The 12,731-nt window shown below is 36.1% G+C and overlaps 1 protein-coding gene across 1 annotated transcript in view; it reads right to left on the bottom strand.

Moving 5' to 3' along the window:
- The window catches only part of LOC140154037 (uncharacterized), a 137,029-nt gene that overhangs the window by 109,742 nt on the left and 14,556 nt on the right, over positions 1-12,731 (bottom strand). The window contains exons 10-17 of the mRNA XM_072180150.1: positions 12,351-12,470; positions 8,386-8,511; positions 7,409-7,710; positions 6,374-6,608; positions 3,446-3,556; positions 2,339-2,449; positions 927-1,037; positions 215-325 (exon numbers count right to left, since the gene is read on the bottom strand). Coding sequence (XP_072036251.1) covers positions 215-325; positions 927-1,037; positions 2,339-2,449; positions 3,446-3,556; positions 6,374-6,608; positions 7,409-7,710; positions 8,386-8,511; positions 12,351-12,470 — 1,227 coding nt within the window. The remainder of the gene's footprint in view (positions 1-214; positions 326-926; positions 1,038-2,338; positions 2,450-3,445; positions 3,557-6,373; positions 6,609-7,408; positions 7,711-8,385; positions 8,512-12,350; positions 12,471-12,731) is intronic.

Here is a 12,731-nt window from a genome sequence, read left to right as displayed (position 1 = left end):
AATAGTTTACAGTTATTAAAATAATATTTAATTGACTAAGAATGAGAATAAACGATAGGGAGGGCCAATATTTTTTTATCGTAGTGGATACCGGCTGCACCGGCATCCACTACTCAAAATATTGGACTTGCCTGTCGTCTATCATACAGTAGAGGATAGTAAAAACAAAAATTCATATCGTTTATTCCCTAATTCAGCTTCATCAAGTACTTACTTATATTACAGTGAGTGCCTGTCCATCCCGGGTCACAAAAGCAGGTATATTGATTGATTCCATCCACACATTGTCCATTCACACATGGAACACTTACGCAGTCATCAATGTCTGAGCAGTAGTAAAAGAGAACAGAAAGTAAAAGGGAAAGAGACAGTTACTCTCATGAATAAAATAAAAAATATTAAAAAAAACAAAAAAACACCGGTATATTTCATTCACCGGCTGGGTTAGTAGTTAGTTACCCGAGTAGTAGAATTAGTGATCGACTGAAGAATAAGTGTAGGAAGAAAACTGAGCAGAAACAAACCTTTAGCCATTTTGAAAATTGCTATGGGAAAAATAAAAGCAATATATTTCAAAAAGGCCAATGTCTTCAGCTTTATCGGGTACTTGCCAATATCATAGTTAGTGCTTGTCCACCCATATTTGTACATGCGTATTGATTTATATATTATATCAAATATCATAGTTATAATGATCAAAAGTATAAGAATGAATGAATGCATGAATTAATAAATGAATGAATGAATGAATGAATGAATGAATGAGTGAATGAATGCATGAATGCATGAATGAATGAATGAATGAATGAATGAATGAATGAATGAATGAATGAATGAATGAATAAATGAATGAATGAATGAATGAATGATCGACGCAAGGACATTACATTGTACATTACATTGTCTTCAGCTAATCGAGTACTTACTAATATCACAGTCAGTGCCTGTCCATCCCGGCTCACATACACATGTGTATTGATTGATTCCATCCACACATACACCATTTACACATGGTACACTTACGCAGTCATCGATGTCTGAACAACAGGAAAATACAAAAAATGTCAAATAACTACTTTGTGTGACCAAATAGATATTTAGCCATTTTGAAAATGGCCAAGGGAAAATTATTTCAAAAAAGTCATTGTCCTCAGCTTCATCGGGTATTTACCAATGTTATGGTTAGCGCCTGTCAATCCAGAGACACACTAACATATGAATACATGAATACAAAAGCCACCTAAGTCCATGCGAAGTTATTTTGAGAGAAAAACCCGTGTATCATTTTAATTTCTTCAGTTAGATTTACCTGGTCAATATGGTAAGTTTTACGTGCAAATGAGTGGATTAACCTGTATTAGGTATGATGATTAGCATTTCAGGGACTTCGTGGGGTTCATTTTAAATTTTGGACTTTTGAATCATATACAAAGACAACAATGTTAGAATGAGATTACCACTAGTAAGATAATACAAAATAAAGCACACAGGTATGTATAATGTTGATAAGCATTCTGCCATGTAATATAAACCACACACTTTCCTTTATTAAACCCATTTTTGTTCAAAAGTCATTCTCTAGCAATGAATGTGTTACAAGTGGACTTTTATACATACTGGATTTCAATCAATGTGTTACAAGACTCAGATCATGGAATTGGGTGATTCTTTCATACATGCTATTTTTCACATGCCCAATAGATACAGAGAATGAATTTGAGTTGTTCTTTCATGCATATGACAGGCCTATGTATAGCAACAATTTCCCATGCTTAACTCAATTTGGCCAAAGTATGGACTTAGGTGGCTTTTGTATTCATATATTCATATGTATTGATTTAAATGTTATATCAAATGAATGATCGATGCAAATACATTACATTGTCTTCAGCTAAATCAATGTCTGAGCAAGAGCAAAAGAGAAAAAATTGATATCCTAGTTGGCATCAACATAATGTTATTTCTCCATTCAAAGGTTACTCAAATGTGTACACAAAATGTATATGGTAGAATAAAATAAAATATCGGTATATTTAATGCACATGCTAAGTTGGCACGATAACCTTTCCGTAAGGACCCAAGTAGTATATTTTTCAAATAAATATTTACATAATGGTTAAAACTGAAGTATCCGATCGATAGCCAGTCAGAGAGGCTAAAATCCAACAACGCATTTGGCTAAAATGGCTCATTATGTGGTTGACAGAAGAATATGGATAAGGGAATGAATGAATGAATGAATGAATGAATGAATGAATGAATGAATGAATGAATGAATGAATGAATGAATGATCGAAGCAAGTACATTATATTTTCTTCAACTAATTCCGGTACTTACTAATATTACAGTTAGTGCCTGTCCATCCCGGATTACACATACATGTGTATTGATTGATTCCATCAACACATAGACCATTCGCACATGGAACATTTGCACAGTCATCAATATCTGAGCAAAAGTAAAAAAAAAATATCAAAAATATAATGACAGTTGGCATGAAGTCGACTCATGTACATTGTATTCATCTTCATCGGGTGCATACTTATATCACAGTTAGTGCCTGTCCATCCGGGGTCACACACACACATATGTATTGATTGATTCCATCACACATAGACCATTCGCACATGGAACATTTGCGCATTCATCAATGTATGAGCAGAAGTAAGCAAAAATCAAAATATATATGTGACGTGTCATGTCAAAAGGAGACACTTTTGGGCAGGATCGTAAATGGAGATATATACTTTTCTATGCTAATCTTTTCATGTCATTTTATAATGTTAAAAAGTGCAATATTAAGATAAATGTTTTTACTGTGACTTTTATATATGCAATTTTCTTAAATAATGTAATTCAAATTGTATATTTTTTTGTGTTTCTTATCATGTGCAATTTTTTGCTTAAATATTTAATTCTGATTGTTTTTATATGTGTATTTTTATATTGTTATTTATTGTATGTAATTTGGCCCACGGGCAACGAATTTGCAATAAAATAATTTCAATCAATCAATCAATCAATATAGCCAAAAATCTGCCCAGGGGTGATTTTTTAACAATTGGGGGTTGTTGCGAATTTGTGATGTTATTCACGTTTAAAATATTGTCTGATAGTTTTAGACCGGAATATAACTGGTATCTTGTATTTTTGAGACATTTTTCAAGGTAATTCCTACTCTCAACATTATCAATAATATTTTTAAAGGCCAATATCTCAATTTCCGATTTTATAATACCATAACTTACGAACTCAATATCTTCGGTTAGGAATGTCCGATTTCATTGGGGAAAACGGCGTTGTGGAGTATCTCCATGTTTAAGATATGTTAAAACCTCAAATTGATAACCTGCCCAAAAGTGTCTCCTTTTGACATGACACGTCACATATCACAGTTGACATGAAGTCGACTCAAGTACAGTCTTCAGCTTCATAGGTACTTACTTGTATCACAGTTAGTGCCTGTCCATCCTGAGTCACACACACATGTATATCGATTGATTCCATCTACGCATACACCATTCACACATGGAGCACTTGCGCATTCGTCAATATCTGCACAATAGGACAATACAAAAATATCAAATATCATAGTCTCCATTCACAAGGTTGTCCTGGTTGGCCAACTTACATGTACGAAGCGGGATATTCTCAGAAGTTATTCCACGCAACATTAGGCTTTTCAAGATGCGTTATATAATATTTGTGTGCGTAGCTACAGTAGCGTAGCCAGCAGGGGGGGGGGGGGGGGCAAGTGGGACAAGAGTGCCCCTGGCAAAAATGAAAGAAAAAAGTGCCCTTCTGACAAAATCGGAGGGCAAAGGAAAAGAAAAAGGGCAAGGAGCAACTTTTCTAGCAAAATTCAGGGCCAAATTAGTGTAAAATGCACATTTTTTCCGCGCTACTCGCGCACATTGTACCAATAAAGCCTTGTTAGCCGGATAATGGGCGAAAATAGTGTAAAATACCATTTTTTGGCGCTACGCGCGCACATGATCCAGATAAGGCCTTTTTCGGGAAGCTCGAAGACATACGGTCTCTATGTATTATATGATGCAAATGCAGTTTTTTTCGTCTGTTCCCCCGAAATTTTATTTTGCCCCCCCCCGACCAAGAAAGCTGGCTACGCCCCTGCGTAGCTATTTAGAAATGAAAACAACCAGAGGGGAACAGCTTTATGTATGTAACGGCGGGGGGGGGGGGCACTCAAATTTAGAAGTGACGGGTATGTACCTACCGGCGTCGCGAAGCTAGCAACAGTATACATTTTGGAAAACTGAAGACATAAGGAATTCAAATATACACATTGCAAATCATTATACAGGGTGACCTTCAAGTTATACAGGGTGGAATAAAAAAGATTCCGATAAAAAATGGGTTACTTAATGCATTGCTTATTACCAACTTGCAGTAATAAACTGGAAGTAAACAACAGTCATTTGGTTAAAGGATAGAGGGAACCCACTGACTTTGGAAGAAACGAAATTCACAGCTGTTTGGTAATCTTTGAATACAAGGTGTCCCAAAATATGTTAGAATTTTTTGAAATTCAATATATTTTGAACTGAAACATTTTGCCCCTAACCAATACAGTAAAAAGTAAGTCCATATGTGGATTTCTCATCAAATTTCCCTTCAGAAAATCTATACTTTGACTGTGGTAGGATAAGTAATTAAAATTTTACAGTAACTTATAGATTTTGAAGACCTCCGCATTACTTACTACAGTGTTTAATATGAAAACGGGCAGTTTTGCATGGAAAAGTTTGTATTTTCCAGACTAAACCAATCATAAATGATTAAAAACAATTAGTAGAATTGTTTAGCTGTAAGGTCATGAGTCTTTTAGATTATAAATAGAGTCAATATCCAATTTTCAGCCTTTACAGAAGCAGATTATGCACTAAAATATCAATCCCATAGAGTTTGTGTGTACCACATCCCCCACCTCCACATCCCCCAACTCTGCCACCCTGCACATTCTGAATTCTATGAAGCACAGCGTGAGTATTAAAAAGGCTAACGGTATTCGTTTTACAGGGTTTAAAGTGCATTTTATTTAGCAATAGAATGAGACCACAAGCATGACAATAACTTCTTGTATGGCAGAGATACCATCATTTAATTTGAGTCGAATTTGGGAAAATGTAACATCGCCACCTTTTTTGTGTGGCGAGTTCAACACGGGGAAAATTGAAATGTGATAAAGGCACGTAAGCAGAAGTATTTAATCTGAGTATATTCACTGATAATTGTATGAGGTACATGTAGGGGGTCGTCTTTGAATTTCAGTATATAGGCCATAAAGACAAAGAATATAGTAAGAAAATCATGAGAGACGAGCACAAAGATTGAATCAATCTCCAAAATGAGACAAAACCAAATGTGATGATTTAGATAGTATGGTATGATAGCGTAGTCATTACAATAGAAATTGTATCAACAAAATTAGAAATATGCGCATTCATGATTAAAATTGCCAATTTTTTTATCAAAACCGCTCTTTCTTAAACTATGACCAAATTCTAAATACAACGAAAGAGTAACAGTGTGAGGGATTTTCTTTATTAAATATGTCAACAGTGGTGGTACATGGTATTTTATGGAAGTCCATCGTAATTTGATTAATAGTACCTAAAAATAGAGCGCAAAATTAGCTAAATATATTACACTGTACAGTAGCTTATATCGGAGATACATTAATTTTGTGCAAGAAAGAAAAACCCCATTGTTCTTTTACTTTCAGAGAAGATTTTAAATATTGTCCAAAAGTTTAAATATCATGTCAAATAACATTGTAGGGTTGATTATTGTTGACAATTGAGATAGACGAGCATTACGTCTATAATAGGATCTAAATGATGTAAATGAGAATCAGCAGGTTTTCTCCTCCAACACATTAATCAGTGGCACACTGGTTAAGGTCTTTTCTATACAGTAGGGGAGGTTTCCCGGATTATAAATCTCCAAAAACAACACACACAAATCCGTTCTCCCTGTTACTGGGAAAAGAAATGGCCGGGGGAAATGGTCAACAATAAATATTCTTTACAGTCTGTTCCGATCACGGTTGTCGGAAGCACTGTCCTGTAAAGGTTCACCTACCTGTTGTCTACAGCAACCATTTCACAGCCAATGGATTTTTGTTTAAAGGCACTACAACAGTGCAATCATGTTAAATTCGCCATACTTATATTTGGCAGAATAATGATACTTATAGATCATTATAAGGTGTAAATTATGACGCCATGTGTCTAATTTTGATAAAACAGGGACAAGACAAATATCATGAATATGTTAAGATAATGAAAAAAGTCGCTACTTATTGCTAGTTAAATAATGCTACTTTTAAGCCGCATCATTACTTCTTACCTGGATCAATTGGGATGCCATAACTTATATCAAGTGTCCAAGAATCCGCATTGTATGTTCCTGTAAATGAACTCACGGGGCCGTAGTTGTCTCGTATATATTTCAGCAATCCAACTGTATTTCCTCCGCCACTGTCACTGCCATAACCATATATTGAACCATGTTCTGTTATTTGAACGTTGTAACGTGGGGTACCTGACCATTCAACGCTGCTTTCATCAAGGTGGTATGATATCTGCATGGAACAAAACGAAATGATTATGAACACATTAAAACCTGTTAAGGTTTGTCTTTTAAGTCCTGAAACTATTTGGCCTCAACACTGTTGGTCTTAAGTATATAAAAGTACACATATTTATAATGGCAACACAAAGCTATCTGCGACGTCAAAATATTCAGTAATTTTGTTATTATTATCAATTTTCAAAAACTAGATATAAATATCTAGGTAAAGGTCTCTATATTGTTTTAATATTGACCAACCTTAACCACTAATGTGTTACATAAAAATATATATTGCAAATTCTTTAGTCTTGAAACATTTCATCCAACTGCTAATGTTCCATGTTTTTCATGTGAATTACTTTATTTTAGCATATATAAAATCGCAACTTTGTAAACGTAACACAATGTAAGACCATATCTAAAAATAAAATATCTATTTGGGTCATTTTGAACAAAAATTTGGGTAAAAGGCAAATGTACAGGGAAATTTTATTTTTCTTCTATTTAATTTTTCAAGGGGACGTCCCTTTGCATAAATTATGGGGGATGTTTTCCCCGTTTCCTCGCTTTCGCCGCCTATACATACACATATCAATCCATCAAGTGGTGTAATCAGAGTAGGGCAAAGTATGACTTTGATGCTATATATAAGATGAGTATGGAATATAATTTTATTTTTTAAAAATCATATCAAAATGTGAAAGCTCATTTTATTAATTAATTCACAACATATATTCTAAAACAGATATATTGTTAGTCTACTTCATACGGGGAAATAATATGACGAATAACAGCCAATTTAACTCTTACCAGTACAATTTCGTCTATAAGCACCATATCTGGTACGTCTAGTATCCATCTAACTGGTTCATATGATGCTAAAACGAGCACCACAGATTTGTTGGTTTGTGAGCTCGTTTCCAAACTGACATCCATATCACCTGCACTGGGAGGACGAGTGTTCCTGTTTCCTTCATAGACTGCTAACACATGGATACTCTGCGGTCCAGACTCCTCTGTCACGCAGCTGTAAGTGTCTCGTTCGGTTCCACCGTATGAAGCACGGGCAGCTGCTATATCGCTTTGCTGGATTTGGCAACTACCTACGGAGGCTGAAGTTTTGAAATAAATATCACATTGAACACGATAGTATAGTATACAAAACAAAATAATGATTAACTAAAATATGCCAAGGGTCTTTGAATGGTTTCGAAGACAAATTATCTTTAAATTTTGGAGGTTTTTGTGTCAATGTAAAATGGGACTATGTCTGTAACATTTCGGCAGGAGAGCTGAAAATGCAACTTAGCAACTAAGTGTGTTTCACAAAAAAACCAATTATTTTATCTCACAAAATGAGCATAAAGTTGAAAAAATATTTTCTGAGATATTCCAGATTTGAAATTCTTATATTGATTGTTTTCGCTGATTTCTTTGGGTCTTCAAAAATCTATATTTGCTCAAGAATTTCGTTTGTTTTCTTTTGAATTCCGTCATGTTTTAATGCACTGTATCTTCTGTATTACTCTGGCGACTAAATGTGTAATTTGAGGGAGCAGGTCAGATATAAACAAAAGGGATAAATCATCCAGACAATATAAGAGTTTGTAAGCCTAAACCTCATCTTACCAATACGTTTTTCCGATGCACTAAAGCGAAAAAAAAGCGTATAAATCATCACCGTTAATCACTGTCGACATTATAAAAAGTAGATTAAAGCTGTTTTCATAAAAGAATTATCTTTACATGATAAAAAGCGACCGTCACACTTTGGCTGTCAAACTTACGAAGGCATGTTTCTCTACTATAATCTGGTGAGTCACAAACACAATAACCATTTTCACACGTAGCAGAGACCCGATAACCTCTTACATGCCCACAGGAACCGTCATGACATTCTATTCCTGTTTGTGCTGATTGAGAAAATTAAAATGTAAAATATTGTAAGAAACAAATTGATTAAAAATAATTTAGGTAAACACCATATAAACACTGGCTATAAGGTGTGCATGTTGGAACTCAGTACTGACCCTTAACCTGTAAAGGACGTACGTCTGTATTGCAATATTTTATATCTATGTCGTAGAACCATCATCCTGGCTATGGAATTACGAAACTCAAATACTACGGCCTTGAGGTGGTCCTATTTGGGTTCAATTGGCGCTTCCCTTTTCTTGGGATGTCTGATGATGTTGTTAAATGCACCTCCTACCAGCCTTTAAATCTACTGTTTGTTTCCATCTGGTGTAGAAAGTTTTCCTTTTTATTTCTTCTTTCATCCTATCTTTGTTCTTATTGTTTGCCTTGGGACCTATTTTTTGTTTTTGTTTAAGGCAACCCTTTAATTTAGTGTTTTCACTATTGGGTTTGTACAGGCTTTCTAGCCTATTTATTTATTTATTTATTTATTTATTTATTTATTTATTTATTTATTTATTTATTTATTTATTTATTTATTTATTTATTTATTTATTTATTTAACCTGGGGTGACCAATCAATGACCAAACATAACAGTGCGAGTGGAGGAAACCGTCTAGATTCAACAGTTTTCTTGCTCTTAAGGTTCAACAGTCATCGTGTTTCCACGGGAGAAGCGATCCACCCCTTAACTAGTAGACCTCGGCTGCTACCCATCTGCCCGATATGCAGGAAACTGTCTTGGCTCTATTTATGGACCGGGGAAGCTGCGAATGCCCCAGCAGGCCTGCAGTTGATATACTACCGCTCAAAGTAAACAAAGGAAATGTAAACGGAGGGATTCAAATGGAAAACGACACGGAACTGTTAAAAGACAACGAAATAGCCCAAAGACTAGGACTGCAACATGGAATGTCAGTGGAATTGGACAGAAGGAACCAGAGATTGTTGAAACAATGCAGAGGTATAGTGTCTCAATCTTGGGAATATCTGATACAAGACTTAAAGGAAAAGGCATGAAGGAATCTCACAACGACTATGTACTCATCTGGTCTGGAGTGGACAAGAACAAAAAAGCTGTACACTGAGTGTGTTTCTACCTACACCCAGAAGTAGCTAAGAACATTATGGAAGTTGACTACATATCCGAAAGAATAATCAGACTCAGAATACAACAAGAGAAAGAGGTTACAACATACATCCAAGTGTTTGCCCCATGCAATGATTCCTACTCAGATGAAGACATTCTTTGAAGAGTTATCTGAAGTTATAAACAGTACAAAGAATCAGGATATGCTGGTGGTAATGGGAGACATGAATGGACATGTGGAAAGTGAACGATCACCGTGGGAAGATTACCTAGGACCCCACAGTGTACCAAACTCTAGTAGGAATTACAATGGAAACCGAGCAGCACCCGATGACTGGCAACGTGCAATAATTGTAACCATCTGGAAAAAAAGGGAGTAAAAGAGATTGTTGCAAATATAGAGGAATCTCTCTACTCAGCCATACTGGGAAGATGTATACAAAGATATTGGAAAAACGAATAAGACCAGCTGTGGAACATCAGCTGAGTGAAACGCAGTTTGGGTTTAGGAAGAACAGAGGGTGCACTGATGACATATTTGCTCTGAGACAGCTACGTGAAAGGAGTATTGAGTACAACCAAGATATGTATATCCATAGATCAAAAAAGGCGTTTGATAGAGTAAACAGAGATCTGCTCTGGACTGTGTTAGAAGACCACGGTGTAAAAGGGCAACTGCTGGACAGTGTGAGAGTCATCTATAGGGGCAGCCTCTGCACTGTCAGGACAAGGACAGGACTCACCAAGTGGTTTCCTGTAAAGTCAGGTGTCCGACAAGGATGCGTCCTCTCGCCTCTCCTGTTCCTTATTTTTATGGACAGGATCACCCCAGAAGCTCATCTAGATGAAGAAGCTCTCAATGAACTACTGTTTGCAGATGATCAATGTCTCATCCATCATGACAGCCTTAGCTTACAAAACCACACCAACAGACTGCACGCAACCTGCCAGAAATATGGCATGAACATAAGCATCCCAAAGACAGAAACCATGCTGATCAGCCGATCCCAAAAGACCTCGGACATCAAGATTGACAACACCACCCGCCAGCAATCGAAGGAGTTTAAATACCCGGGAATAGATCGAGCAATCGAAACCAGAAAGCAAACAACATCACCTTCATGCTTGCAATCTATACTCCGACTCTCTGTTATCAGGCACAAACAAAAACAAAAAAAAAAAAGACTGAACGGAAGATCACCACCTGTGAAATGAAATGCCTACGAAAAGCTGTAAACAGGACAAGACGGGACAAAATCAGGAATGAAGTCATCAGAGACATGGTTGACACCAAGCCTATAATAGACCAGATTGAAAGCCATCGCATCAAATGACAAGGCACAGCACCAACCTGACAGATGCTACCCATGAAGCGCAAGACAGACGTCCCATCATTTCCCCGCGACTCTGAGAGGAATAAGCGGAGGACAAAAGTAAAGTTAAGTAAAGACCAATCAATGCACTGGCACTGTTCTCCCTTGGTTCAAGTTCCCAGGTGGCACAAAGGCCAAACATATAGTACACAATAAAAACAACATATAAAACATGTTATCATACGATTGCAGACATTACAAAAACTTATATCAAGAGCAACACAATAAAAAACATAATTTAAGACATAGGTCATATGATTGCACATCACATCAAAAGCATAATAAAAATAGAGAAAATGGAAAAACGTTTTCTTTTTAATGACAAAACACAATGGATTAAGGGATCTGGGGGCCAAAGCTGGAACAACGTCAGGCCTAACCCAGCATATCCAAGAACCAGAACACAAGCACAGGGACAGAACTGAATGGAAAAAGAACATCCCTGAGCCCAAGATATATGCCCTGCTCTCACAAAATGAGCATAAAGTTGACAAAATAACGTTCTGATATATTCCAGATTTGAAACCCTGATTGTTTCATAAATACAGTTCAATGCAGCGTACCATAAAATATCACACTTTTCAGTCTACTTTTTTTCAAATGGTCCACAATGTTCTTATACAAAACACGATAATGTCTTTACAGCCTCATTCGTTATTAGGCAATTGACTGACTGGACTTAAGTCGCATTTACGATGGGCCTTTCCGGCTATGATAGATATTATAGATAGTTGTCCAATGAACTCACACTGTTTCTTTGTGAACAGTAAGTTTATAGCATTTGGCCCCAGGGGACCATTCAAACTTTCTGAGTGCGTATCACTTTTAAGAGCCAAATTTGTTAAAGCTCCTCCCACTTTAAAACTGGTAGATCACAGGTGCATTTCAGTTCAGACGAACACTTATTGGTATTCAGGTTCAGTACAATAGCCTCAAACCTCAATGAATTTGATAATATCAGAATAATGTTGCTCAAATTCAGAAATTTTACCCCCACAAAAAACAAATTTATAGCCTCCTTAAATCCGCCATTTTAGGCTTATTCACTACATTATGAGCGCCATAATGTAAACTAATGGAAAGCACATTTTCTGTCATACACTTATTTTACACCATTTCCCGACACACCCCAATTAATATTTAGCCCGTGCCGTTTATGCAGACCTCTACCAGACCAGTCTTGGAATTTTGCGAAAAAGTATTCCATAGTAAATGTCAAGTCTGTACACGGCTGTGTCTAAATCGTTTACAGCACGCTCACATCATTGGAATTTTGTGGTTGTTGTTTCAAACGGAAACATATCTGTTTTTCCTTATTCATGTTTATTAATAAAACATCCTACATAAATTGTAAATTTCTGTCACAATTACCCTGTTCGCAATTAACTCCTGTCCAACCATGTGCACAGGAACATGTGTACGATCCCATTATATCATTACAAGTTGCTCCGTTGAGGCAAGGACCGGATAAGCATTCATTAGTATCATCAACTGCAATTTAAACAAAAATGTACTCGGTAGTTATTTCCAGCAACGTACTTTGTTTCTATCAGACTTATATATAATTTTGTGTACATATTGTAACTCAAACACACCTTTAGGCTATGTGAGAATAAAAGGTACAACTTTTTTTAAAGCCATATTATAACATTTGCTGAGGACGACGCCCTCAATATTGTTCAAAATTCTGTTTTTAAACGATTGTTATGTACTTTAGTAAACTAATATATCCTGCCAATCCCAAGACTTGAG

The sequence above is a fragment of the Amphiura filiformis genome, chromosome 1, assembly GCF_039555335.1.
Source record: "Amphiura filiformis chromosome 1, Afil_fr2py, whole genome shotgun sequence".
In the NCBI taxonomy this organism is placed as follows: domain Eukaryota; kingdom Metazoa; phylum Echinodermata; class Ophiuroidea; order Amphilepidida; family Amphiuridae; genus Amphiura; species Amphiura filiformis.
Note: the sequence above shows the minus strand (reverse complement) of the source record. Positions and strands in the feature narration are given on the sequence as shown.